Source organism: Diospyros lotus, chromosome 14 (assembly GCF_014633365.1).
Source record: "Diospyros lotus cultivar Yz01 chromosome 14, ASM1463336v1, whole genome shotgun sequence".
In the NCBI taxonomy this organism is placed as follows: domain Eukaryota; kingdom Viridiplantae; phylum Streptophyta; class Magnoliopsida; order Ericales; family Ebenaceae; genus Diospyros; species Diospyros lotus.
In genome coordinates, this window is record NC_068351.1 from 3,696,705 (window position 1) to 3,722,115 (window position 25,411).

Consider the following 25,411-nt stretch of genomic DNA (forward strand, 5'->3'; position numbering starts at 1 on the left):
TAGGATATTTAGTAAATTTAATTTAAGTGAGTTGAATTAGATGATTTAAATTTAATTTGAGTATTCTAATCCATCTTTTACAGAATAATTATAATTAAAATTTAACTCAATTTACCAATTTATCAAATATCTTTATAAACTCAAATTCATCTCACTTCACGTCTTATACTTTATTTCACTTCAATCCCAAACCGGCCCAAGTATGCCATTATTTTAAAGTATAAGGATTTGTTTGTAAAAAAAAAAAGTGAATTCATTTTTGTTACAAAAGTAATTTTATTTTTAAATCTTGGGTCAAATTAAAAAAAATAATAAGTTAAATTACATAAATTCAAGGCAAAATTATCTAATGCCATGAGAATTTGCACCAATGAATTGATTACACCTCTATTGTTTTTGATACACATAGTTGCTTTGATAACGTGATTTATTATCGTGAATTCTCTTATTACATCTTTATAATTTATTTAAGAGTAATTTATAAAGATCACCCTTTAAAATTTACTTAATCATAAAAATACTTTTGACATTTTGAAAATTATAATGAATACTTTTTGTTTAGTAAGATGTTAAAAGTTAGATGAAATGATAAAAATACTCTCAATTTTAAGATTATTGAAGAAATAAAAAGACTATTAGTGATTGTTGTTAGTCACTATCAATAGTTGTCGAAACCTTAAGTACCACTATGATTTTATTAGAGAACTTTGTAAAAATACTCTGCAACTAAAAGAAAAAAAAAGAAATAGAAAGAAGAGAGAGAAAAGTAAGGGTCATATTTTGGTATTTTAAAAATATTTAATTATAATATATTGATAATAAAAGAAAAGGGCAATGTGATATTAAAATATAAAAATATTTATTGTACATTTTTTAACATCGAGAGTACTGAACACAATTTTTTTTATTTATTTAAATATATTTAAAAGTAAATATGTTAATATTTTTTATATTACTATATTTAATTTTATAGGAAGTTTAAATGCGTTTTTGAGAAAAAAAATGTTAAAATAAAAACCTAAAATTAAAAATAAAATAAAAATACGGCAAATTCCATAAAATGTTAAAAAATAGTATTTGCATTCATTCGTTTCCGTTGAGCGCTCTCCCTCTTTCTCTCTCGCTCTCTCTCTCTTTCTAGAGACTATATATCTATGTCCCTGTCATCGTTGGGTTGATCGGCCTGAAAGCTTCTCGCCGTCCGGCAGTCACTCCGGCGAGCCGTCGTGGACGATTTCCGTATCGGTCCACCACCGGTGAACTGTCTTCCAAATTTAAAACCCAACGGTACAGGTTTTTCTCTCCGGTTAATTCATGCAGTAGATTAATTGTTGCTTTATTCTGCATTCACGACGATTTCAATCTGTCAAAACATCATATATGGCACGAATTCGTGGCTGTTTATGCTGATTATCGATCTGAAAAAATCAGTCATCAAAGCCAATCTTGATGATTTGAAAAAGGAAGATATAGACACACACACACACACACACACGAGCATATTGTTTTTGTGCGTGCAAGTTTAGGGTTAGGGCACATCAGATTGGGATGTTCAACAAGATCATAAAACGTGGTCAACGTAAGCTAGCGAAATCGGATGCTCACGATTTCGGGTCAAATGTTGTTGTAAATCATGCTTCCAGGGGTGGACCGGTACCTTCCGTGGCCAATTCAGGTGGTGCCGCGGCGGCAGCTATGGCTCCCCCTTGGGGTACCGTAGAGACCCTCCCTATGTTAAGGGACATTCCGGTGTCAGAACGCCAGAACTTATTCCTTAAGAAATTGCAGATTTGTTGCTTCCAATTTGATTTTTCCGACACTCTGAAAATGGTTAGAGAGAAGGAGATCAAGAGGCAGACCCTCACGGAGCTTGTTGATTATGTACAATCTGGTTCGGGGAAAATTACAGAGGGTAACCAGGAAGAGATGATTCGGATGATTTCAGTCAATATTTTCCGATGTTTCCCTCCAGCATCCCATGAAAATACTGGTTCTGAAAATGTGGACCCAGAGGAGGAGGAGCTATACCTTGATCCAGTATGGCCCCATTTACAGATTGTGTACGAGCTGCTTCTGCGGTACGTGGTTTCATCTGATACAGACACCAAGATTGCCAAGCGGTACATTGATCATTCATTCGTTTTAAAACTACTTGACTTGTTTGATTCTGAGGACCCCCGAGAGCGGGAGTATTTGAAGACAATCCTACATCGGATATATGGAAAGTTCATGGTACATCGTCCATTTATTAGGAAAGCAATCTGCAATATATTTTATCGATTTATATATGAAACGGAGAGGCACAGTGGTATTAGTGAGCTTCTGGAGATTCTTGGGAGCATAATTAATGGGTTTGCTCTGCCAATGAAAGAGGAGCATAAATTGTTTCTTGTTCGAGGGCTTATACCCCTCCACAAGCCAAAGCCAATTGGCGTGTATCATCAGCAGCTCTCATACTGCATTATTCAGTTTGTGGAAAAAGATTACAAGCTCGCTGACAATGTTGTAAGGGGTTTGTTGAAATATTGGCCTGTCACCAATTGCCAGAAGGAGGTTTTGTTCCTTGGGGAGCTAGAAGAAGTACTGGAGGCAACACAGGCTGCAGAATTTCAGCGCTGCATGGTCCCTCTTTTCAGACAGATAGCCCGCTGCCTCAATAGTTCTCATTTTCAGGTATGAAGAGACTCGGAAACCTTTAGATTTGCATCTCCATACATTGATTTCTATGTCATAATGTCAGCATAATGCATTAGTTCTGAAATTTACTGCATGTGTAATTGTTGGTGTGTAGATCGTTATCAGGTTGTCTGTGTTATGAATATCTCTTACTGCATCTTTGCCTGCTTGTTTGTTTTTTACAGAGCTTTGTTGTTATTCATCTTGTTTATTGTATTTAAAAGCATAGCTTAACGGAGCCATTCTCATTTTCTGCTTTTATTGTTGATGGAGGAGATTCCCTTTCTATCCTTTTTTCCCCCTCAATTCTTGGATGAGCTTTATCAGCTGTAGATATATAGGTTGTTACTCCGTATCTTTGTTCTTTTGCTTGTACAGTGTTTATCCCATTTGTGATATGATACTCTTTTGTCCTCTCTATTCCTTTGTTTGTTGCTGTTCTTCTTACTTTTCCTTTTTTTTTCCCTACTATCTTCTTCTATTATTATTTTTTATTATCGCACACTAGTTTTTAGCTTAGCCAAAGGCTTAGGAGCTAATCCACTCAAATTGCTTTTTGGGCTTAATTATGCAATTTGTGGATATCCAAATGGATCATTATAGACTCAAAAGGTGGGGTTGGATGAATTGGTTGCTAGAATGCGATTCTGACAAGAAGTGTTCTCTCGCAATTCAGAGAGAATTGCTTGGGAACTGGTAGATTAGAAGGACAGAAAGAACATGAGGGAGAGAATTAGAGAAAGAGAGAGAATTCAAGAAATTGGGAGGGAAAAATGATTCAATTGAATTGCCAAAAGATGCCTCTCCTGGCGGCGAAGGTTGGTTATATACTTACCAAGCCTTGGCGCCAATATTTGGTTACATTTGAATTGAAAGACATGTGTTGTAATTGCCTATCTACTCCTTATTACAGCAATACCCCTTACCCCCCTATCTTAGTAATCTCTTTGTTTACATAAGAGTCCCGTGACAAATTCCCCTCTGCTAGAAACATTACTTGTCCTCAAGTAATTCATAGAAGTCATGCTGCCCTTGGAAACTGTTTCAGGAGGTCGGGAATGTACTCCCAAGTGTTGTTTTCAGGGTGTGGATTGGACCAGCAAACTAGGAATTTCGTGATCGGTGCTTGATGCTTGTAGATTATTCTTCTGTCCATTATAGCGATGGGCTCATGTTCCTGTGGTGCTAGTTGTATTGTGGAAGGTAGGGCAAAACTAATTGGATTGGTGCCCAGGGAAGGTTTGAGGAGTGACACATGGAACACAGGATGTATATGAGACCCCTCTGGCAGTTGGAGTTTGTAAGCCACCTGTCCCACCTTGGCTATAACTTCACAAGGTTCGTAGAATTTGGGACTCAGTTTAGTCACTGATCTAGGGGAAAGTGTTTTTAGTTGGGCTTGCCTCAGTTTCAAGTACACCTTGTCTCCCACCGCGAATGCCCGTTCACTCCTCTTTTGGTCCGCATATTGCTTCATTCTATTTTGGGCACTGGCTAATTCCTCCCTTAGGGTCTATAACATTTGCTGCCTCTGAACTAAATAATCATCTACCGTAGCTACTTGATTGTGAGTTCCTCCCAGTGGTAAGAGAGGGGGTTTGTAGTCATATAGCGCTTTAGACGGTGTCATCTTTAGCGAGGAGTGTGGGGTGGTATTGTACCACCATTGAGCTAATGAGAGCCATTTGTGCCACCCCGTAGAATTCATTAGACTCACACATCTTCAAGTACGTCTCGAGGCACTGATTAGTCCTTTTGGTTTGTCATCTGTCTTCGGGTGAAAGGAGGATGACATGTGTAACTGTGTCCCTAGGGATTTCATTAGCTCTTTCCAAAGGAGGTTGGTAAAGACTTTGTCTCTATCTGAAACAATCACCTGAGGCAACCCATGTAACTTGCCCACCTGATCTAAGAAGACTCTGGCCACCTCCTGTGCCGTAAATGGGTGTGACAAACCCAAGAAGTGAGCATATTTGGTTATACGATCCACCACCACTAACACGCAGTCCCTTCCTTCTGACTTCGGTAATCCTTTTATAAAATCCATGCTGATGTGGGTCCATGCTTTGTCAGGAACTGGCAAGGGCTGCAACAGCCTTGGGGGTGAATGTTTTCATGCTTACATCTATTACAAGTGTCACAACCCTTCACATACTCTACTACATTTCTTCTCAATCCTGGCCAGAAGAATAGTTGTCTGACCTTGTTGTAGGTGTTTTGTATCCCCGAATGGCCACCCACAGAGGAGTCATGTAACGCCTTTAAGATCTTTTGTCTGAGAGTTTCATCCCCTCCAATTATGATTCGGTCCTTATATCTCAACAATCCATTCCGCAAGGAATAGCCTAGTTTGCTGTCTGGGTCTAGGACCATTTGTTCCATCAACTCCCTGATCCACTCTCCTTTTGTGTAACTGGTCGTTACTTCCTGGAACCAATTCGGAGTAATTGCAGTGATAGCCGTTGAGGCCCCTTCTTCCACACAACGGGATAAAGTATCGGCTGCTTTGTTCTCCTGGCCTCTTCGATACTGAATAATATAGTCGAGTCCCATCAACCTTGACATGCCTTTCCTCTGAAGGTGGGTATGAAGTTTCTATCGTAACAAAAACTTAAGGCTTTCGTGATCTATCTTTATGATGAACCTCTCACCTTTAAGGTAGTGCCGCCACTTCTCCATGGCTATTAGAACAACCAGCAACTCCTTATCAAACACGTTGAGGCCTAAATGCTTAGGGGTCAATGCTTGACTAATGAAGGCCAAAGGCCTTCCTCCTTGCGTCAGTACTGCCCTCACCCTACTGTCACTCGCATTGGTTTCTAGTACAAAAGGTTGATTAAAATCAGGTAGGCTCAGTGTAGGTACCTTACTCATGGCCACTTTTAATCTTTCAAATGCCTCTTTGCCCTCTCATTCCAGTGGAAGCCTTCCTTTTTTAGTAGCTCTGTCAGTGGCGTACTGAGAGTGTCATAGTCCTTGACAAATCTGCGATAATAGCTTGTGAGGCCCAAGAATCCCCGTAAGGCTTTCACATTAACCGATTTAGGCCAAGCAATCATTGCAGCCACCTTCTGGGGATCTGTACTAACTCCCGCCCCCGAGATGACATGGCCGAGATACTCCACTTGGGATTGTGCAAATGCATATTTAGACTTCTTAATGTACAACTTATTGAATCGAAGGACTTGTAGAGTTATCTTTAAGTGCTCTAGATGTGTGGCAAAAGTGGGGCTGTATACTAGAATGTCATCAAAGAATACCAAGATAAACTAGCATAGGTAGGGTTCAAATATTTGGTTCATAAGGGCTTGGAAAGTTGCTGGAGCATTAGTTAATCCAAAGGGCATTACCAAGAATTCATAATGCCCTTGGTGGGTTCTAAAGGTAGTTTTGTGGATATCATTGGGGTGCATTCTAATTTGATGATATCCGGATCTAAGGTTAAGTTTAGAGCCATGCAATTCATCTAACAGGTCTTCGATGATGGGTATAGGGAATTTTTTCTTTATAGTTAGGGAATTGAGTTGGCAGTAATCAATACAAAATCGTCAACTGCTGTCTTTCTTCTTTACCAATAGCAAGGGGGAGGCATAGGGGCTGGTGCTTGGCTGTATAACAGAAGTATTTAGCATGTCTTTGATCATGCGTTCAATTTTGGCCTTCTGTTTGGGAGGGTATTTATATGAACGGATGTTAACGGGTTCAACATTATGTTTGAGGTTGATAGTGTGGCTATTGGTCTTGGGGGTGGTAGAGACTTAGGCTCCTCAAACAAGTCCTCAAATTCATCTAAGAGTAAATTAAGATAATCTAGTTGAGTTACCTCCCAAGGAGCTTTTGTGGTTTCCACCAAATTCAATACAGAATCCCCTTCATCTTATGTGTCTCTTCCCTTCCACGGCATGTATCGAGAGAGCTGGGCTACCTGCGTCCACTTGCTCTTGAGTAATTTATGTAACCTTTTGCCAGAGATCATTTTACATGTCCCTATCTCTGTACTGTCGTTAGGGTCATCCTTCTTCCCCCTTTTTCGAATGTTACCTCCATTTTGTTAAAATCGAAGCAAATGGGGCTGACTTCCCTCATCCAATCGACCCCTAAGACCATATCACATCCTTCCAATTTGAGCAAGCGTAAATCGACCTCAAAGTCTTCCCCTTGCATCTGCTAACAAAACCCCCACACAAGCGGATTTGCACAAAACCTTCTGGCTGTTTGCAACAGTAATTGCTAGGGGCTGAGTACCCGTGAGGTGGCACTTCAACCTCTTTGCTATCCCTTCGTCCAGGAGGCTATGAGTGCTTCCACTGTCAATCAGAATCATCAGACTACTGTCTCTTGCCTTTCCTTTCACCTTGATAATTTTGTTGGTCACCACTCCCCTTAGAGCATGCAGGGAGTTCTCCACTTTCTCCTTTTCCCCTTCCTCTTCCACAATGTCTCCGTCCTCTTCTTCTGCTCCCTCTAATAACAACAATTGCCTTTTATATTGATGACCTAGTGTGTATTTGTCCCCACACCTGAAATAGAGGCCTGCTAATCATCTCTGCTCTGTCAAGTTCCCTTGAATCGGTTGGGAGGTGCTGGTAGGGTTGCCAAACCCTTACTCCCTGAACCCATGGTTCCTCCATTCCTTCCCCATCCTCTGTTATTTACTTGCAAGAGTACTACCTACCACCCTCTATTCACTCCCCTCTGCTTCTTGACCAATGCCTTCACTGTCAACTCCTGCAGTTTGGCACACTCCACGGCCTGTTGGACAGTCTTGGGTTGGAACATTTTGACTGTAGGATGGACCTCCTCGTTCAAGCCACTAATGAAGTTTGATACGAAGTACCCTTCTGTAAGGGTCGAATTCGAAAGTAACATCAAGGCCTTCAACTCTTCAAATCTCTGTTGGTAGGCTTGCACCGATCCTCCTTGTCTCAGTTTGTTGAATTCTTCAACCACATCTAACATTCCTTTCTCCCCAAACCATTCACACAATCCTTCCACAAATTCTTCCCACGAGCAATCTTCCCATACTCCACTCCAGCCTTGGTACCACGCGTCTCCTTCGTCGTTTAGATAGGCTACTGCGAGTGTTACCTTTTGAGCTTCAGTCACATTATACAAGCCAAACAACCTCACACAGTGCCTTGCCCACCATCTCGGATTATGGTCATCAAAAAGAGGTATCTCCATCTTAAGCATAGGAAAACCGGTCTGATGTGATCCAGTTCCGTGGCCTTGTCTCCTAATTCCTACATTCTCCTCCATCGCCTGTGGTTCAACCTCCAACTCCACCGATCCCTTCGATTGGGCATTACCTTCTTGGCCATGTAGGATTGGCTCCGATCTATCTCTCGGCGGAAACTCAGGTGAAATCCATGCCTGAGTCTGGCGAGTGAGCATCAGAACAAATTATTGCATCTGATCTCTAAGGGCTTGCCCTTGCTCCCTCATTTGTTCCTCCAATCTTGTCGTTTGTGATCTACTTTCTTTGTGCCACACATTCACCACGCCTTCAATTCTCCAACAATTCCATCCTACTTTATATCTCAACAATCGTTGTCGAAACCTGATGGAGCTGAGACTCCATATGCGTCATCCTGGTTCTGTTCGCCATCTCCTCCTTCGATCACCCCAAGATGATGCTCTGATACCAAATTGTCAGAATGCGGTTCTGACAAAAAGAGTTCTCTCGCAATTTAAAGAGAATTGCGTGGGAACTGGTAGATTAGAAGGACAAAAAGAACATGAGGAAGAGAATTAGAGAAAGAGTGAGAGAATTCGAGAAATTGAGAGGGAAAAATGATTCAATTGAATTGCCAAAAGATGCCTCTCCTGGCGGCGAAGGTTGGTTATATACTTACCAAGCCTTGGCACCAATATTTGGTTACATTTGAATTGAAAGATGTGTTGTAACTGCCTATCTACTCCTTATTAAAGCAATACCCCTTACCCTTCTATCTTAGTAATCTCTTTATTTACATAAGAGTCCTGTGACGTTGGTGTAAACCCCTCCCTGATGAAGGACCAACAGAAGGCGAAGAAGAAAAGAGAAAGAAGAAGAAATTGGAAAGAGAAAATATTGGGGTAGGAGATTTGAGAGAGAAGGAAAAAAAAATTTAGAAGAAAGTGAAAGGGAAGGAGAAGAATTATAATATAGAGAAAGAATATTGAAGGAGAATAAGAGAGAAGGAGATTAATAGCCAATATTTTTTATTATTCAATCAATCATATAAACAACATACAACATATCCAGCCTTTATCCCACTATATGGGGTCGGCTACATGAATTCTAGACTTCCATGTATTTTTGTCTTTGTCATATCTTCATTGAGGTCCATACATTTCATATCAAACTTTGATGTCTCTCCCAAAGTCTTCTTAGATCTGCGTCTACCTCTTTTTTTGACTAATTGTTCTATTTTATCAACTCTCTTCACAAGAGCATCTCTTGGTCTCCTATTCACATGACCAAACCATCTTTGTCTAGTCTCTCTCATCTTCGCCTCTATTGGCACTTCTCCTACCTTATTATGTATAACTTCATTTCTAATTTTATCTTTTGTTGTATGGCCGCACATCCATCTTAACATCCTCATCTCCGCTACGTTCGTCTTTTGCTCATGCTGGTATTTGACTGCCCAACATTCTGAGCTGTACAACAAAAATGGTCTTATAGCTGTCCTATAGAATTTTCCTTTTAGTTTTAATGGGATTTTACTATCGCATAACACCCCCGATGCATTTCTCCATTTTAGCCAACCTGCCTTAATTCTATGTGTGACATCCTCGTGAATTTCTCCATCTTTTTGAATCACTGATCCCAAATATTGAAAATGATCTTTTCTTTGTAAGATTTGGTCTTCCAATTTTATTATAACATCCTCCGCTCTTGCATTCTTACTAAATTTACATTCCATATATTCTATTTTCTTTCTGCTTAATTTAAATCCCTTAGTTTCTAAATTGTTTCTCCATAACTCAAGCTTAGTGTTCACTCCTTCTTTTGTTTCATCCATCAACACTGTGTCGTCTGCAAATAGCATACACCATGGCACATCTGTCTGAATATCTTCAGTGAGTTCATCCATTACTAAAGCAAATAAATATGGACTTAGTGCAGAACCTTGATGCAATCCTATTGTAATTTTAAACGGTTCAGTATCCCCTCCGCATGTTCTGACCCTTGTCTCTGCACCATGATACATGTCCTTAAGGGCTTGTATATAGGCTATTCGGACTCCTTTCTTCTCTAAAACCCTCCATAATACTTCTCTAGGGACCCTATCATAGGCCTTTTCTAGATCTCTAAACACCATGTGTAGGTCCTTCTGATGCTCCCAATACCTTTCCATTAGGTCCTTCTGATGCTCCCAATACATTTCCATTAGGCGTCTCAGTAGGTATATAGCTTCCATTGTTGACCTACCAGGCATGAAACCAAACTGATTTTTCGAGACCTCTGTTTCTTTTTTGAGCCTCTGCTCTATTACTCTCTCATAGAGTTTCATGGTATGGCTCGTTAACTTAATTCCTCTGTAATTTTCACAGTTTTAAACATCTCATTTGTTCTTATATATAGGGACCAAAGTACTATTCCTCCACTCATTTGGCATTTTTTTTTTATTTGAGAATCGCGTTAAATAATTTCGTTAGCTAGGAGATGCCCTCTTCTCCCATGCATTTTCATGCTTCTATTGGTATATTATCCAGTCCCACCGCCTTATGATTTTTCATCTTTTTTAATACTTGTCTTATTTCATTTGGACTTATGCGTCGATAAAATGTATAGCTCACGTTCCCTTCGGAGTTACTAAGATGTCCCAATCTAACTCTTTTGTCGCTATCATCATTAAATAATTTTGTGAAATACTCCTTCCATCTCTCCTTAATCGCTCCCTCATTCACTAATACATTTTGATTGTCATCTTTTATGCATTTCACTTGATTTAAATCTCTTGTTTTTCTTTCTCTTGCTTTAGCTAATTTATATATATCTCTTTCTCTATCTTTTGTATCAAGTCGTTTATATAGATTCTCATATGCTTTTGACCTTGCTTCACTAACAGCTTTTTTTCTGCCTTTTTTGATTATTTGTAATTTTTTTGATTTTCTTCATTGTTGCACTGATATACAGCCTTATAGCAATTTTTTTTATTTTTAATTTTCAATTGTACTTCTTCATTCCACCACTAAGACTCCTTAAGGTTAGGGGCTCTATCATTTGTCTCTTCGAGCACTACCTTTGCTGTGCTTCTCAGGGCATTAGCCATTTCTCTCCACATTTGGTTTGTTTGTCCTTCTCCATTCCATTCTATTCTACCCCTTAATTTTTCTTTGAAGATTAGTTGTTTCTCCCCTTTTAAATCCCACCACCTAATTCTTGAATTTTGTTTTATGTGATTTTTTCTCTTCCAATTTCTTACTTGGATGTCAAATACTAGAAGTCTATATTGAGTAGTTAAACACTCTCCCGATATCACCTTACAATCCCTACAACATACCCGGTCCTCTTGTCTCATGAGGAAATAATCTATTTGGGTGCTTGATATGACATTTTTATATGTGATTAAGTGTTCGTCCCGTTTTTTGAACCTAGTATTGGTTATGATGAGCCCAGATGCCATTGCGAAATCTAGAATAGACTTACCCTCATTATTAATTTCCCCGAATCCATACCCTCCATGTACCTCTCTATAGCCGTTTCCGTCTCTACCCACGTGACCATTTAAGTCACTTCCTATAATCACTTTCTCTCCTCTTGGTATCATTTGTATGAGTCCCTCTAAGTCCTCCTAGAATTTTGCTTTTATCTCCTCACCTAACCCCGCGTGTAGTGTCAAGTGAGCTAGGGCCGCTGCATCAGCGCCCGGATGTAGTGACAAATGAGCAAGGGTTCTCGCATTTGTTTGGACGGATGTAGTGACAAAAGAGGTCCAGATAATAGAAACATAACATTCTTAGTGGTCTAACGTTCCTAAAAAAACAAAAAAATTAAAATAAGTGGAAAGATGAAATCATAAAATAGTTATGACTTTAAATTTAGGACTCACCATCTCTATCAATTTCATGGACCGAGTAGAACTTTCCTTTGAGAGTAACTCAAGTGCTACTACTCAAACCATTTGGGATGGAAAAATGATATTTTCTTCCAATGTCAATAAGTTGTTGATGTTGAGAAGCGATGGTTGGTTCCATGGAAGGCTTGAATCAATGAGGGCACAGTCTTGGACAGGTTGGGCAAAAGGGTTGAATTTTGGAGTAAGATTTTCCACAATCATCATCAATTGCACCTTATCCTAATCAAGTTAGGGTCAATGGCAAACATCATAATGTCAATTGACTTTTAAAAGTCACATTGACAATACAAATCCTTGCAAAAGAACAATGTGGTAAAATTTTACACCAAATGCCCTTCCTAATGCGACTCTTTAGCGAGGGAATAATGAGATAAAGTTTTCACACCATCTTCATATGAAAAAGTAGTTCCATGAGATGGTGGTGAATGAAGATAATTGATATGGTTATGTTCTATCACATAGTTGATATTGTGAAACCAACAGTACAATATGGAAACATGACTAGATCTAGAAGTAAGGGAAAAAAAACTTGCTAGATCTAGAAAGAGAAAAAGGGTGCTTCATGACCAAAATGGGGAAAAAAAAAATGTAAAAAATAACTGTTTGAACTATGTCCTCATTTCTTAGTTTAATATCTCTTTTTTCTGTTTATTTTCCTGTATTGTATATGTTTTCTTGTGCCAAAGTATTTTTGTTATTTGAGAAAACATGAGAAAATTAGAGATATTATTCATGGATCCTGATGCATCAAGATACATAAGTATTTCAGTATGTTTCACAGTGATTCAGCTATTTCCTCAAGCTGCGGATCTCATTTTTCTTGGGCCCTGTAGCTTCTCCCTCTAACAAGTGGATTTATTACTGGAGGAGAGAATGGGAAAATATATCAGGATAAGCACAATTTTCAAGTGAATCAGCAACATGAATAAAAGATTCTCATTCCATCTGACTGCCATTTTATATCTTTCATTGATATTTTTCCCTTTCTAGTTCTAGGTAAATCCTATAGAACTTTTTAGACTTGCGTTTTACTAATGAGGTTATTGCCTTCAAATGAGAATTTGAACTTGAGCAGTCAAAGGCATGAGATCCACACACAGCCCCCCCCCGGGGCTGTGGCTGCATCATTCTGCATCTTGATTGGATCTCTGTGAAGGATTGCTAGATATTCAGTCCATTTATTGAAATTTACAAGACAAATGACTTTATTGGCCCTTACCAGGACAAATTGTTTGCCAAGTTCCACCCTTCTGTTGAATTATTGTGGATTTGGTAAAAAATTTGGTCTCATGCTCTTTGGGGTCTTTGCATTTGGGAATTACATCATACGTGTGCCTCTTTTTCTACAGGACTCTTGTTCGGGTATATGTATTTCTAGATAATGTATACAAATTCATGATCCTCTAATAATAAACAAAAATAAGCATGACCATCTGTGACATTCTAAACCTGGCAAAAAATCACTAGGCAAGTTCCCCTACCATCTTGACCATATTAAATTTTTTAGTTTGTAGTATGGTTGTGAGTTGATCTAACTTTTATAGGGGCTAATAGGTTGGTCCAGTAATGTTCTTTTCCTTATGTAGTCATGGCATTCCTATAGGCAGGAATGAAGTTAGCATCACTAACATGGTTATGGTATGTGCTATGTTTGTTTTGAGTGACCTGCAAAGCTCTTGACGAAGGTTAACAATCCACTCTAGCAAGGAATTCCTTGTGGTCAAATCACTTCGGACCTTAAGTTTTTTTTTTTGTGGGGCGGGGGGTGTTGTAGGGGGATAAATAGAAATGGCAATGGGTACCCTACCTTGTGAGTACTCTTCAAAACCCTATTTGGGGAAGGTTTTTATACCCATGAGGAGGGTACTGGTAAAGTATTAAAATACCAGTCGGGTACTAGTAGAGTGGCAGGGATAGGGTCCCCTATCTTGATATAATTATTTTATCTAATTATATATTATGGTTCATATATTAAAAAAAAAAAGTCTAAATCAAATATATTCTCACAAGCTTGAAACTTAACTTAGTTACGATCTCTATTGTCTCTCACATTTGCCATAAACAAACTAAGGGAGTATTTTTTTTATTACTTAAATGTATTGGAACAATTTAAAATATTATAGCTGTTGCTATGTAGCTTTTTACTTGCTTTAATGTCATATTCCTTTGTTATCACATTGTTGTGAAGTTATTTAAACTATGAATATAAATATGTTAGAATGATATATATCGGATATATGGGTACTCATCGAGTTCCGATTACCCTACGGGTATGGGGATGTAGGGTTAAACAAAATACACTGAGAGTACAGGTATGGGGGCAAGAATAGAGATGCATGTACAAGGATAGGTAGAGGGGTCCCCCACTCATAATACCCTACCTATGGCCATCCCTAGGAACAAGATATTATAAAGAGGAACACCCAAGAGGGCATGGACTGTAATATGTCAAGCTCAAGGCTCTGTTGCTTTCTTCTTATAGATGTTATGCTGGATTACGTTTACCCTGAACATTCTTTGCTTTATTCTTAATCTTTTCTGATAGGAAAATTCTTTATCAAAAATCTGTTCTTTAAGTATTGATATGCCAAGCTCAAGACTCAATTGTGAATTAGACAGAAGTTTGAGATATTTATTTGGGGAATGCTACATAGCTTTTCTATTCCCCTTCTGTACCCAGTTCCCAGTATGTGACAACACTAAGAATTTGGGCTATCTGCCTCCTTGCTTAATTGTTTCTCATCTAATTTTTAGCTGTTTGAAAGAGGAAAAAAAACTCATATTTGATGATATGAGGAAAAATTTTAGCTCTGATGTTCTTCCTAAATTTCTTTTACTTCCAACTACGTAGTTAACTAATAACTTCATCTTGGATAGTTTACACTTATTATTTTAATGTCCCTAACTTGAGATGTAATATAATCATCTTGGTAACCAAAAGGAGCTTCTTCCCCCCCCCCCCCCCCCCCCTCCCCAAAAAAAAATAAAAAATAATAAAAACCCAAATACCAAACGAAAAAAAAAGGGGCATGTCCAAGGATTCATACTACTTTTCAATATATATGGGCACTCTTTTTAACTGTTCAAGGAGAACCTTTTTTGTTTTTTGTTTTCAGGGAAGTAAGTTCAAGGAGATAACTTAGGCACGTAGGACACTAGATTCTTGTATCTGATTAGATGTAACATAATCATTTTTGCAATCAATATCTGAACATCTCATGGATGAATTATTCATGCAAAAGTTTAATTTTAACGTCTCATGGATGCAACGGAAGCATTTTAACCGATAAAGATGCATGCTAGCAACTCATGCACTTTGAATAAAACTCCTAAGCATTTCTACTTCACTCTTGGAAAGGGACAACCAGATGCATCCCTTTGGGAAGTTTTTCTTATCCCATCTTATGTTTCAGGTTGCCGAACGAACTCTCTTTCTATGGAGTAATGAACACATTGTAAGCTTGATTGCACAGAACCGGAGCGTTATTTTGCCAATCATTTTTGAGGCTTTGGAAAAGAACATTCAGTCACACTGGAGCCCCGCCATCCATGGGCTGACTGTCAATGTTCGTAAAATGTTCTTGGAGATGGATCCCGAATTGTTCGAGGAGTGCCAGACACAGTACGCAGAGAAAGAGGCCCGGGCAATGGAGGTAGAAGGGCAGCGGGAACTAACATGGCTGAGGTTGGCTGCTGCTGCAGCACAAGAAGGGTGAGGAAATGTGAATAAGATGTCGACTGATTTCACTGAATGCATCAGTCCATCCATAATAATTATGGATGGATGGAAATGCTGTTTGCCCTGCTTGAATTCATTTTCCCCCCCTTTTTTTATTTCATTCTTTTTTCTTTCCAAAATCTCTCAATTAATAGGCAAATGCAACTTAAAATGTACTAATATATAGTTGTGGGTGCTAGTGTACTACTGCATAGTAAGAATGGGTTTGTGATATATGGCAGAGTTAAAATTTTTGCTCAGAACCTTACTCTTTCATTCTGCATGGTGTGTGGATGTATTTTGCTGCCTTGGATTCAGTTTGAAACTTGCTTTGCATTAATGCCATTATGAGATCAGCATATAGGGAGCTCACTTTTTCGTTTTTATGTTTTTTTTTTGGAAAAAAAGATTAATTTTATAAAATGCTACACAACTTATAAACTGTAGATGCTTACCAAATAATCATAAACGATAAAGAGAAATAAGTTTCCAGAAAAAGAGAAGAAAGATAGCATTATTGATAGTCAAAGATGGTTGGTTATACATAGCATGACTCTTCTATGACCTTTGCAAAGGTCGAGGGCATTGGGAGTTTTGTGCACTGCAAATATTTATTTTTTATTTCATATAACTTGGTTTATTATTCTCAAAAATTTTGTATAATTGTGGGCATTTTTAATAACCAAATATATATGATGTGCTCCTCAAGCCACATGTCAAAAGAATATTGGCGTATAATATAAGCCTTTGACATCTAAGCATAAAGTTACAATTACTTGAGTTTAGTTATATCTCGATATAATATAATAAATAAAATGTAATATCATCAAAGATTTATTAAATAATTAAAAAGACAATTGTTATCATGCTCACATATAAGATATTTTTAATGCCACAAGAAGTAAGTAGTGACTAGAATATTATATATATGTGTGTATGTATTATATCACTAGATATTATTGATTTTTCTTGTATATTCTTATGGATAGTATTGATTATCATTATCTTCGACTCTCCAAACTTTCAAGTATTGAAAAATCATTCGAACAGATTCTTCCTACAATTTTTCATTATAATTGCATATTCAACTATTATTAATACAACATTCTAATAGCCAACTGCTCAATTGTTGATCCAAACTAGATCACATTCATTATTGGTGATTTCTTGCATCATCAATGAGCCAAGTTGGAGATTTAGGAGATTCAGATTGTGCATGCCTGCCATCTCCCAGAGGCACTATCCCTATCTTCTCCTTATCCTTTTTCTGTCTTATTCACATGTTGTTGATAACATTGATGTTTAAAATGGGAAGAGACAGAGGCCATCTCCAAAGTACAATATTAATAGAAGACTTACTTCACATCTGAGTAACAAGACTTGCAAATGGTACCAGAAATGATGATGCAAAAAGGGTATGTGTCTCATGGAGACAAATAGAAGAAAATTCCTCTTGATGACCTAACTCCAAATGGCATGAGCCTCAATGCATCTAATCCAAATGGGTGGTCTTCCCACAAACTAGTGTTTTCCACCCACAATGCCACGTAAGATTTCTGGGCCCGTTCCCTTCTGCCACCTTTGCCTAAGAGGGATACTTCTATATATGAGTAGTTTGTTGCAACAGTGGTAACAGGTTATCCTATCCGTCGAGCAGCCATGCAGGGAGAGGAGTTGCGCAAAGGGCCTTGGCTCGAGGAGGAAGACGAGCGTTTGGCTGCTTCTGTCGCGCTTCTGGGGGAACGGCGATGGGATTCGTTGGCAAAAGCTTCAGGTACAATTCATGTCATGGTGGGAACTGAAAGAAAGAGGAGTCCGTTTCAGAGCCTCTTAATTAGTGCTTATAAATGGGAGCTTCTTGCAGGCCTGAGGAGGAGCGGGAAGAGCTGCAGACTGCGGTGGCTGAACTATCTTCGCCCCAATCTTAAGCGTGGTCGATTGACTGCAGAAGAAGAGACCATCATTCTTCAGCTCCACAAGCAATGGGGTAACAAGTAAGTTCCCTTTCTCTTTTCTTCCAAGTACGTACCCATTACTAATGTGACTTCAATTCCCAGTTTGTTGACCATATATCGCCTCTATCAATCCATAGGTGGTCGAAAATTGCTAGAAGCCTGCCGGGAAGAACTGACAATGAGATAAAGAACTACTGGAGAAGTCATTTGAGAAGGAAAGCAGCACAACTTGAGGAACGAGGTGCAGCTCCGCAAATTAATTTCCTCTGATTATTATAGCGATTTTTAATTTCATCTTCCTTTGCTCAACACATTCAGGAAACTGCCAGAGCATCATAAGCAATGCTAAACAGGACCTATTGACGCCAAACTGTGACACAGTGAGTCTAAGAAGCAGCAATGGAGAGTGCAACAAGGGGGACAGTTTGATAACCTTGGATGATACTTTTGATATGTTTGGACTGTCGAACTACGGGATTGCAGGTTCGCCTTACGAAACGCGCATGTCAGACTGGCTATCGCATTTGTCAGATGGGGCAGGGGGCGTGTACCATCACGGGGACTGTCAGAGTTTGGAGTTATGCTTCTGTTTTCCCTCCGAGAACAGCTATGGAGGCTCATGGGACTCCTTGGGCTTCCTCTGGGACACGGAGTAGACCAAATTCTACATTTTTGAATCTTGATAAGTGAATAATGGATGAACTTTTGCTTGTGAAAATACACTAACTTGCAATCCTTCTCCTTTAATTACTTACCACTGCTGGCTTGCTGCCATCTTTCATGCAACAGAAGAGAAGATCATATGTGCTGGAGTAAAGAGGAAAGTTAAAGAGACTACTAAAGAAGTAAATCACTCCTAGAAATTTTAATTACCATCTAAACATCGACAAATTTCTCATCTATAAATGCTACTTTTTGTTGAAAAAATGATAATTTTAAAGAACAGTAGTGGATGACAATGATAACAACAACATAGTAAGTCTTTATCCCGCTGTGTAGCGTCAACTAAGTGAATTCTAGCTTGCCAGCCAAGGGAGGCTGTCTCATAGTAAAACTTGCATTTTCCAAATTTTGATTGATGAGAGAAGCACGTAAGCTTAATGAAGGCACACATATAATTAACTCTTGAACAAGTCGAGCAATATCAATCAATATAGGGTCCTTTTCTGAGTTGAGCCGTTCATTTTCTTTGGAACCAAACAATGAAAGAGACAGATAATCAGTTTTCCTGACATCCAGACAATGCAGGATCCTAAATGATCATTCAAATTATGGGTTTTCAGTTTCAGATTCAGATAATAAATCCTATTCTATCTATTGTTTTGGTGTTTATCCCGATAGGAAGAGATAGATAACCTATATATTATCTTAGATTTCCCCATTGTAATCTTCATTATGTCATGGAGTTTGGTCAAGTGTAATCACAAAGCCGAGGATAATGTTATCCATCTTCCAACTAAATCATCAGATAGAGAAATGAACTGGCAACAGATATTTTCGAGAAAATGTTTTGGCTCTATATTCATCTCAAAGCACTGGGAATTCTTTCTGTTTTATGTTCCAAAATTAATTGAAAAATAGAGGGCAGGGTTATATGTCTAAGATGCATGCATGCATACTTAAATGTTCAGATGATGAGTTTCATCTGAAGTACATCACTTTCTGTCCCTCTTAAAAGCATGTGGAGATGACTTATTATTTAAGTATGCATGCATCTTAGACTTTGTGGATATCTAAAGTACAAAAGCAACTAGAAATTATTCCTTTAGTCTGCATCATCTTCTATCCTTAATTATGTTGCATTATTGCCCAAGTTTGAATGTTTTTGGCTCACTCTCAGTGGATAGGAATTCCTCAAAAGTAATGCTTTATGTTAGCACATGTAAAGCCAATAATATGAATTGTTGTCCGATATTCATTTACCGAGTATAAACTACTTATAATTTATATTATACTCAAATAAATATTTGTTCTATTTCATTTATCTACTATGTGCAAGGGTCCCTATTAATTTTCTTTTCTATATTAATTTTTTTTATATATAACTAAATTATCTTAATCGTATCGCTTTATATATCTTACCTTAATAACTATCTCCCAATAGAGATAATACTTTTCTTTAATGAGAGAGAGACAAGCCTCCACCTAATCCACACTTTTTCTTTGCATTCAAAGTATCATTTGAATATAATACAATATCATGTGTGAATGGGTGGGTATCCTTATTGAACAAACTGATTTCTAAGTGAGAGGAGAAGAAAATATAAAATAAAATATTTTCATTTATTTCAAAACTCTTTATTGAGTGTTTGGTCCTAAATGAGTTGAATTGTTTACAAGAGATACTTAATGTTTGGCTCAACGAAAATTTGTTTGACTTCGTTCATTAAGATAAATGATATGAACTTAAGCCTAACTTTAAAATTTAATTTGTAAACGAATCGTGATTGAACTTAGTAAAATTTAATTCATTAAATCTCACGAACATAGTCAATCAAAGAGACATAAATATACTCAATTAAAAGGTCGCGGATAACTCATGAATAGGCTTATATATAAATACATTAATACATTTATTTATAATTTTATAAATATATTATTTAACTTTAAATTATGATCACGATATTATGTTTATTGTAATTTTAAATTATTATTAGTTGATTATTATATTAATATTATATTTATTGATTATCATGTTTAATTTAAAATTATTATTTATTAATTATTTAGATATTAAATTGCTTAAAAATATTCTTAACAAATCCAAACCCAAGCTTAGCTCGGCCTCATCAAAAGTTTGTCAAGTTTGAGCTCGAACTCAAACAAAGCCTTAAGGTTCAAGCCTAGAACTTAATTCAGAAGCCAAACTTGAGTTCAACGAATTTTGGGTTGACTCGATTAAACTCTAGTTGAGTGTTTCTTCTTATTAATAATTTTAGATTTTAAAATTTTTTTTGACAAGCAATTTAACATAATTTCTTAGATACTTAATACATAATTTATGAACTATTATGTCCATTTAATAAACTTATTTACCAATTACCACGCCTTTAAAAGATAATAATTATAACTTCTTTTAAATACTCTCATAATAAGCATAAGGTAAGCATAATAACAAGGGAAATACAAGAGAGAAGAGTATAGAAGTATGTGAAGGGAAAGATGCGCCATTATTGCTCCAAATCCTATCATCATCATCATCGGAGTTGTCTTCATCATCACCGCTCGACTCTAAAATTCCTCCGCCGCCGGCGGCGGCGGCATTGTTTGATTCAGTCCACTTGCTCAGCTTGTTGCTCCTGCTCATATTCAATGTAAATTTAATTTTCAGAAGTGAAGATCTCTTTCTAAATGATTCGTATGTTTTATATTAAAAAAATAATATTTAAACACTCAAATTTAACACTTTTGACTGACATTCATGTTTTGTATGTTTAAATTGATATAATATAAAATAATAATAATAAAATATCACCATAAATATTAAATAAATATCAAAATAATATTTTCATTTTAAATTTATCGTAGCGACAAATTAAGTTTTCTCCTAAGCCCATATTGGCATAAGCCCAAGTCCAAGTTTGGGGTGAAAATGGGCCAACCTGTGGCCCATACCCAAAATTCTATTTATATAGCATTTATCCATGGGATTATAAATATAGAGAGAGAGAGAGAGAGACCTGCAACCAAGCACGCCGGCGTTCATGGTGATCTGATCAATGAACGTAGCAGACCTGGGCTCGACGCTGTAAGCTTTCTCGTACTTGACCCCTAAGCTCTCGCCCGATTCCACGAAGAAGGCTCCGTTCACCAACACGTCGCCTTGGCTCCGCCAGTTCCAGCCCTTCCACTCCCCCTCCGCCGCCTCCAGCCTCTTCGTCACCTCCTTCGAGTCCGAATCCACTGGCGCTATGTACCGGTTCCCCTGGCTGTTGATCGTCGGACTTCCACTCCCTCCGATGGCGTACATCTCCCACTTGGTGAAATCGTTGTTCACGACGTGTATGTACCCTCTTCTGCACCTCGGCATTCTCTGCACCAGCTTCTTCCCGAACCGGTTGAACGCTATCGTCACTTGCATGCCGGAGTCCGGCGAGTAGTCGTCGCTGTGGCCCAGCAACATCACCTGCAAAAGGATTCAAAACAATGTATATATTTTGAATGAATTCTATGGCCGTCCTAGAGAGTTATTTGAAGTGAAAAGTAATACAGAGGGTCCTGCATGCTTCGTGAGAGAAAATAACCTTGTTATGGTGGGAGAAGTAGCTGTTTGATATTGTGATGCCGGTCGAACCCATCACGGCGTCGATTAGGCCGTCGGTGAAGTGAGAGAAAGAACAATGGTCAATCCATATATCGCTCGACCCGAATATGGAGATCCCGTCACCGTCCGATTCGGTGCGCCACCCGTAGTGGGTGGGGCTCGACCGGATGTCAGTGTTCCCAGAAGGGTAACAATGGTGAATATGAATGTTGTGGATTATGACATTGGAGATGTACTGGAGGGTGATGCAGCCACCGCCGGTGATGTGGACGGCTGATCCGCGGCCGTCGAGTGTCTTGTGGCTGTTGAAGATGAGCTCCTGGGAGAGGCGGATGACCATGTTGGCGGAGAAGACGATCCAGAGCGGCTCGTCTTGGATGACGGCGTGGCGGAGGGTGCCGGGGCGGGGATTGACGACATCGTCGTCGGAGGAGTCGGTGACGACGTAGAAGCGGCCGCCTTTGCCGCCGACTGCGTTCTGGCCGAAGCCTATAGTGCAGTCGGCCAGCCGCTGGCGGTTGAGCTGCCAGTTGGGGTCGCACCGCCAGCAATCGTCGGTGGGGTTTCCGGTAGGGCAGGCTCCGGCGCCGGCTGGGTATGATAGCATTTGTCTTCTGGACAGCGAGACATTCACTCTCCTGCAAACTTATCACACTTTTAACTATTATCCCGAGCATTAACCTATCAAGGAAAAGCAAGCTTGAAGAAGAGTGAGTACCATTGGAGTTGCTGGACAACAGCTTCAGGGTCGGGATGCTGGCCAGGCAAAGTTAGGTTCAGCATTTGTGAGCAGCAAAGTGGAGAAAATGATAATAAGCTCATCAGAAGACTAGTACTGATGATGAAGAAGAAGAAGATGAAGCTTCTGTGAAGCATATTTCTCTTAAGCTTTGTGGAGTTGGGTTGGATCTTTGGCTGCCAGGGGAAATGGAGGAAAGACTACTTCTCTTTGCAGTTTGTATGCTATTTATAATTATTAATGTTTTGTATAAAAGAAACCCATGGAGGGAACAATCTCTCTCAAATCAATATATATATATTAGAATAATATTAAGCGTTTACGATATCGGTATTATGACACCTTTTCATTAAAAAAGATTACAAAAATTATGTATTATTATCTCTTTTATCTAATATTTCTTTTAATGAGAATACAATATATGAGTGATATCTCGTAATATTACTCAATCAATATAACATCATTTTAGAAATTTAATCACAATGAGCATATAATTAATAGGAGAGTTGAAATGTTTAAAGAAATGACACAGTAAATTTGAACATTTTTGTAGTAATCTCTCATGATCAAACACTAACATATATACTCACCCAACAAAAAGCGAAACAAAGGAGAGGGAAGAGAAGGGCTTTTCCATGGGAAGTGGGACAGTTGATATACTCAAATTCTTCTAGACCAAACCCTTTTATTCTTAATCACTTACTAAACACACAAACCCTGTCTGTCATGCTCACTTATGATTAATGTGATAATAAAAAGTAAATATATTAGTGTATAATTAACCTTTTGACCCTGAGTGGAAGAGACAAGGGAAATGTTCCCCTCTTGTCTGCTCCAAAGGCTTTCCAATTTGATTTCGAGTCAAGTCAACATGCTTTTAAAAGTTGGGTAATAGTGTATAATAATAAACATAAATAGATATTACTTTACCAAATTAATTAACAGCCATATAATGGGAGATAAAAAAAAACACTCCATCAAGGTACGTAATTCAGAACCCAGAATTGTTCTTGCATTATTATTTGTGTAATATTTTCTTTTAGAAAAACCCAGAATTGAGATGATTTTTCAGTTATTAAAGTTAATAATTATATATATATATGTCTGTATGAATGAATGTATCTAGGGATCCACAAACACAAAGAACTAGAGCGGCCCGCCCATATTCCTTTCTTTGGTCCACAATGGAGGCAGCAAAGGGAGAATAAATGAGGATCAAATTAAAGTGCTTTTTGCTTTTTTTTATTTATTTTGGTGTCCGTAATTAGCTCACAGTTCCCTCAACTTTTGGCCCTTCCACCAGCATTTCAGGGACCCCAAATCACTCTGCTTCCTTTAGTGAATCTCCTTACAATATGTGCCAAACAATTTGTAATTAAGGGACGTTTATTCACCTTTTGGAACTCATCTAGGAATCGTAACAATATATGCTGCAATATATCTAATGGTTTGTGTGAGGCCGGATAAGCATATCGGCCAATAGTATATTTATGTTTTTGAATTTTTATATATTTTTTTTTTTTACAAAATTCTAAACCCTTTGTGATATCAAATATATTCCTGAACTTTATGTTCTCAAATATTTCATGCTTATAAATGTATTCTTAAATTATATAAAATCACTCATTTAAATATTTAGTCAATAAATGATACGCTCTCGTGTTGACATAATAATTTTGTAGCACCTTCTTAACTCTCTCTCTAGGTTGTCTCTTTTCTTTTCGGTGTCTTCAACTTCTCCTTAGGTTGGCCTACCAACGTAAGTTGATTGGCTTAGACAGATCATTGATGTGCTCGAATCAATGATCACTTTGTTATTTGGGGAGATCAAAGATGGGACAAGTCTAGGGGTAGCATTTTTGCAAGAGGCGTGATTGAAGGAGGCGCCAGAGAGAGAGAGAGAGGGAGTTGAGAAAACGCAAAAAAAAAAAAAAATAGAGCTGAAGAGATGCCGTCAGAAAGAGAAAGGGAGTTGAGGAAACGCAAAAAAAAAAAATAGAGCTGAAGAGATGCCGTCAAAAAGAGAAAGGGAGTCAAGGAGACGATAAAGAGAGAGAAAATGCTATAGAGGGAGAAAGAGAGATGAGAATGTGCTAGAAAACTACAAATGTAAAAATTCAAGATCATAAATATGTTTTTTGCCTATCCATATTTAATGGTTTATTCGCGATCAATATATTGATTTTATTCTTAAATTCTTGACATTATGAACACAACTTCTTCAACATCAAAGCTGCTTTGCTTTGGTCCATAGCCGGGGCCAGGATTGCATCGGAATGGAGTGGTGATTAATTTGTATGATGTATCATCGACTTGTCGACATCGCACCCCCCCAACCCAACTCCTCTAACTGGATGCCACCATTGCATCCGCACCTGCACTTGATGATGATTATGATCATGATCATAATGATCATCCCCAAACCATTATCATCACCAAAATTAAACTAGTGATAGGTAAGAAAAGAATGATATATTATTTGTATCATATAACATAATATTTGTTCGACGCGAATAAAATGAAAAAGGAGGTGTGACCCCCCTACATGCTCGCGTTAGGCAAACCCAATGCGGTGAAATTTATCACTCAATGAGAGAGAATGTAAGTAAAATTACCACTCTACATGGTCATTTTTAAAAAATAATAATAAAATAGCGGCGAAACTTCCCTAATCAGCGACAAATTTGCAACCAAACTGCATATTTTTACAACCGAATTAAGAATACAAAATCCTACGACGGACAGTGTCGCCGCAAAAATTAACGATGGATTTAGCCACCAAATTTCACATTTTGGATTTTGTGACGGAAGTTTTTCGGTCGCCATTTAGCAACAGAAGGCCCCTTTGGTTATAAAGTGCCGACATCCTAAGAATATGGTGTGTGTGTGTACACATGCAAGCACAAATTCTGAACCATCTTCTTCCCTGCAATTAATTGAAGACCCTTTGATGAATTTTTGACTTGAGACAGTTAAAGCCCTTGCATT

General features: G+C 38.1%; 3 protein-coding genes across 5 annotated transcripts; 2 read left to right on the plus strand and 1 right to left on the minus strand.

Moving 5' to 3' along the window:
* Positions 1 to 1,096: 1,096 nt before the first annotated feature.
* LOC127790760 (serine/threonine protein phosphatase 2A 57 kDa regulatory subunit B' beta isoform-like) lies at positions 1,097 to 15,724 on the plus strand. 2 transcript variants are annotated; one of them, XM_052320422.1, is made up of 3 exons: positions 1,097 to 1,287; positions 1,644 to 2,673; positions 15,161 to 15,724. In XM_052320422.1, the coding sequence occupies exons 2-3, from the start codon at positions 1,696 to 1,698 to the stop codon at positions 15,461 to 15,463; spliced, it is 1,281 nt and encodes a 426-aa protein (XP_052176382.1). In that variant the 5' UTR covers positions 1,097 to 1,287; positions 1,644 to 1,695; the 3' UTR covers positions 15,464 to 15,724. The 2 variants fall into 2 exon arrangements, with proteins under 2 accessions (XP_052176382.1, XP_052176381.1); XM_052320421.1 differs by having other exon boundaries at positions 1,097 to 2,673.
* A 445-nt stretch (positions 15,725 to 16,169) lies between these two features.
* Positions 16,170 to 18,211, plus strand: LOC127790762 (transcription factor MYB27-like). Its single transcript, XM_052320425.1, has 5 exons — positions 16,170 to 17,012; positions 17,093 to 17,239; positions 17,330 to 17,459; positions 17,558 to 17,661; positions 17,739 to 18,211. Exons 1-5 carry the CDS (start codon positions 17,006 to 17,008, stop codon positions 18,074 to 18,076), a joined length of 726 nt encoding a protein of 241 aa, XP_052176385.1. The 5' UTR covers positions 16,170 to 17,005; the 3' UTR covers positions 18,077 to 18,211.
* Positions 18,212 to 20,469: 2,258 nt separating this feature from the next.
* LOC127790759 (probable pectate lyase 12) lies at positions 20,470 to 22,636 on the minus strand. Of its 2 annotated transcripts, none has more exons than XM_052320420.1 (4): positions 22,403 to 22,636; positions 21,665 to 22,329; positions 21,101 to 21,546; positions 20,470 to 20,719 (listed from the first exon to the last, which is right to left on the minus strand). In XM_052320420.1, the coding sequence occupies exons 2-4, from the start codon at positions 22,289 to 22,291 to the stop codon at positions 20,497 to 20,499; spliced, it is 1,296 nt and encodes a 431-aa protein (XP_052176380.1). In that variant the 5' UTR covers positions 22,292 to 22,329; positions 22,403 to 22,636; the 3' UTR covers positions 20,470 to 20,496. The 2 variants fall into 2 exon arrangements, with proteins under 2 accessions (XP_052176380.1, XP_052176379.1); XM_052320419.1 differs by having other exon boundaries at positions 21,665 to 22,322; positions 22,403 to 22,633.
* Positions 22,637 to 25,411: the final 2,775 nt, after the last annotated feature.

What these genes read in the sequence shown, in the direction of transcription:
- LOC127790760 (XM_052320421.1), top strand. Translation starts at nt 1,549, where the DNA reads ATGTTCAACAAGATCATAAAACGTGGTCAACGTAAGCTAGCGAAATCG. An exon ending in TCAATAGTTCTCATTTTCAG is followed by an intron (nt 2,674 to 15,160) that starts GTATGAAGAGAC and finishes CTTATGTTTCAG; the next exon opens with GTTGCCGAACGAACTCTCTT.
- LOC127790762 (XM_052320425.1), top strand. An exon ending in TTCGTTGGCAAAAGCTTCAG is followed by an intron (nt 17,240 to 17,329) that starts GTACAATTCATG and finishes AGCTTCTTGCAG; the next exon opens with GCCTGAGGAGGAGCGGGAAG. An exon ending in CACAAGCAATGGGGTAACAA is followed by an intron (nt 17,460 to 17,557) that starts GTAAGTTCCCTT and finishes ATCAATCCATAG; the next exon opens with GTGGTCGAAAATTGCTAGAA.
- LOC127790759 (XM_052320419.1), bottom strand. Translation starts at nt 22,560, where the DNA reads ATGCTTCACAGAAGCTTCATCTTCTTCTTCTTCATCATCAGTACTAGT. An exon ending in ACTTCTCCCACCATAACAAG is followed by an intron (nt 21,547 to 21,664) that starts GTTATTTTCTCT and finishes ATCCTTTTGCAG; the next exon opens with GTGATGTTGCTGGGCCACAG. An exon ending in GCCGGCGTGCTTGGTTGCAG is followed by an intron (nt 20,720 to 21,100) that starts GTCTCTCTCTCT and finishes GAATATGAGCAG; the next exon opens with GAGCAACAAGCTGAGCAAGT.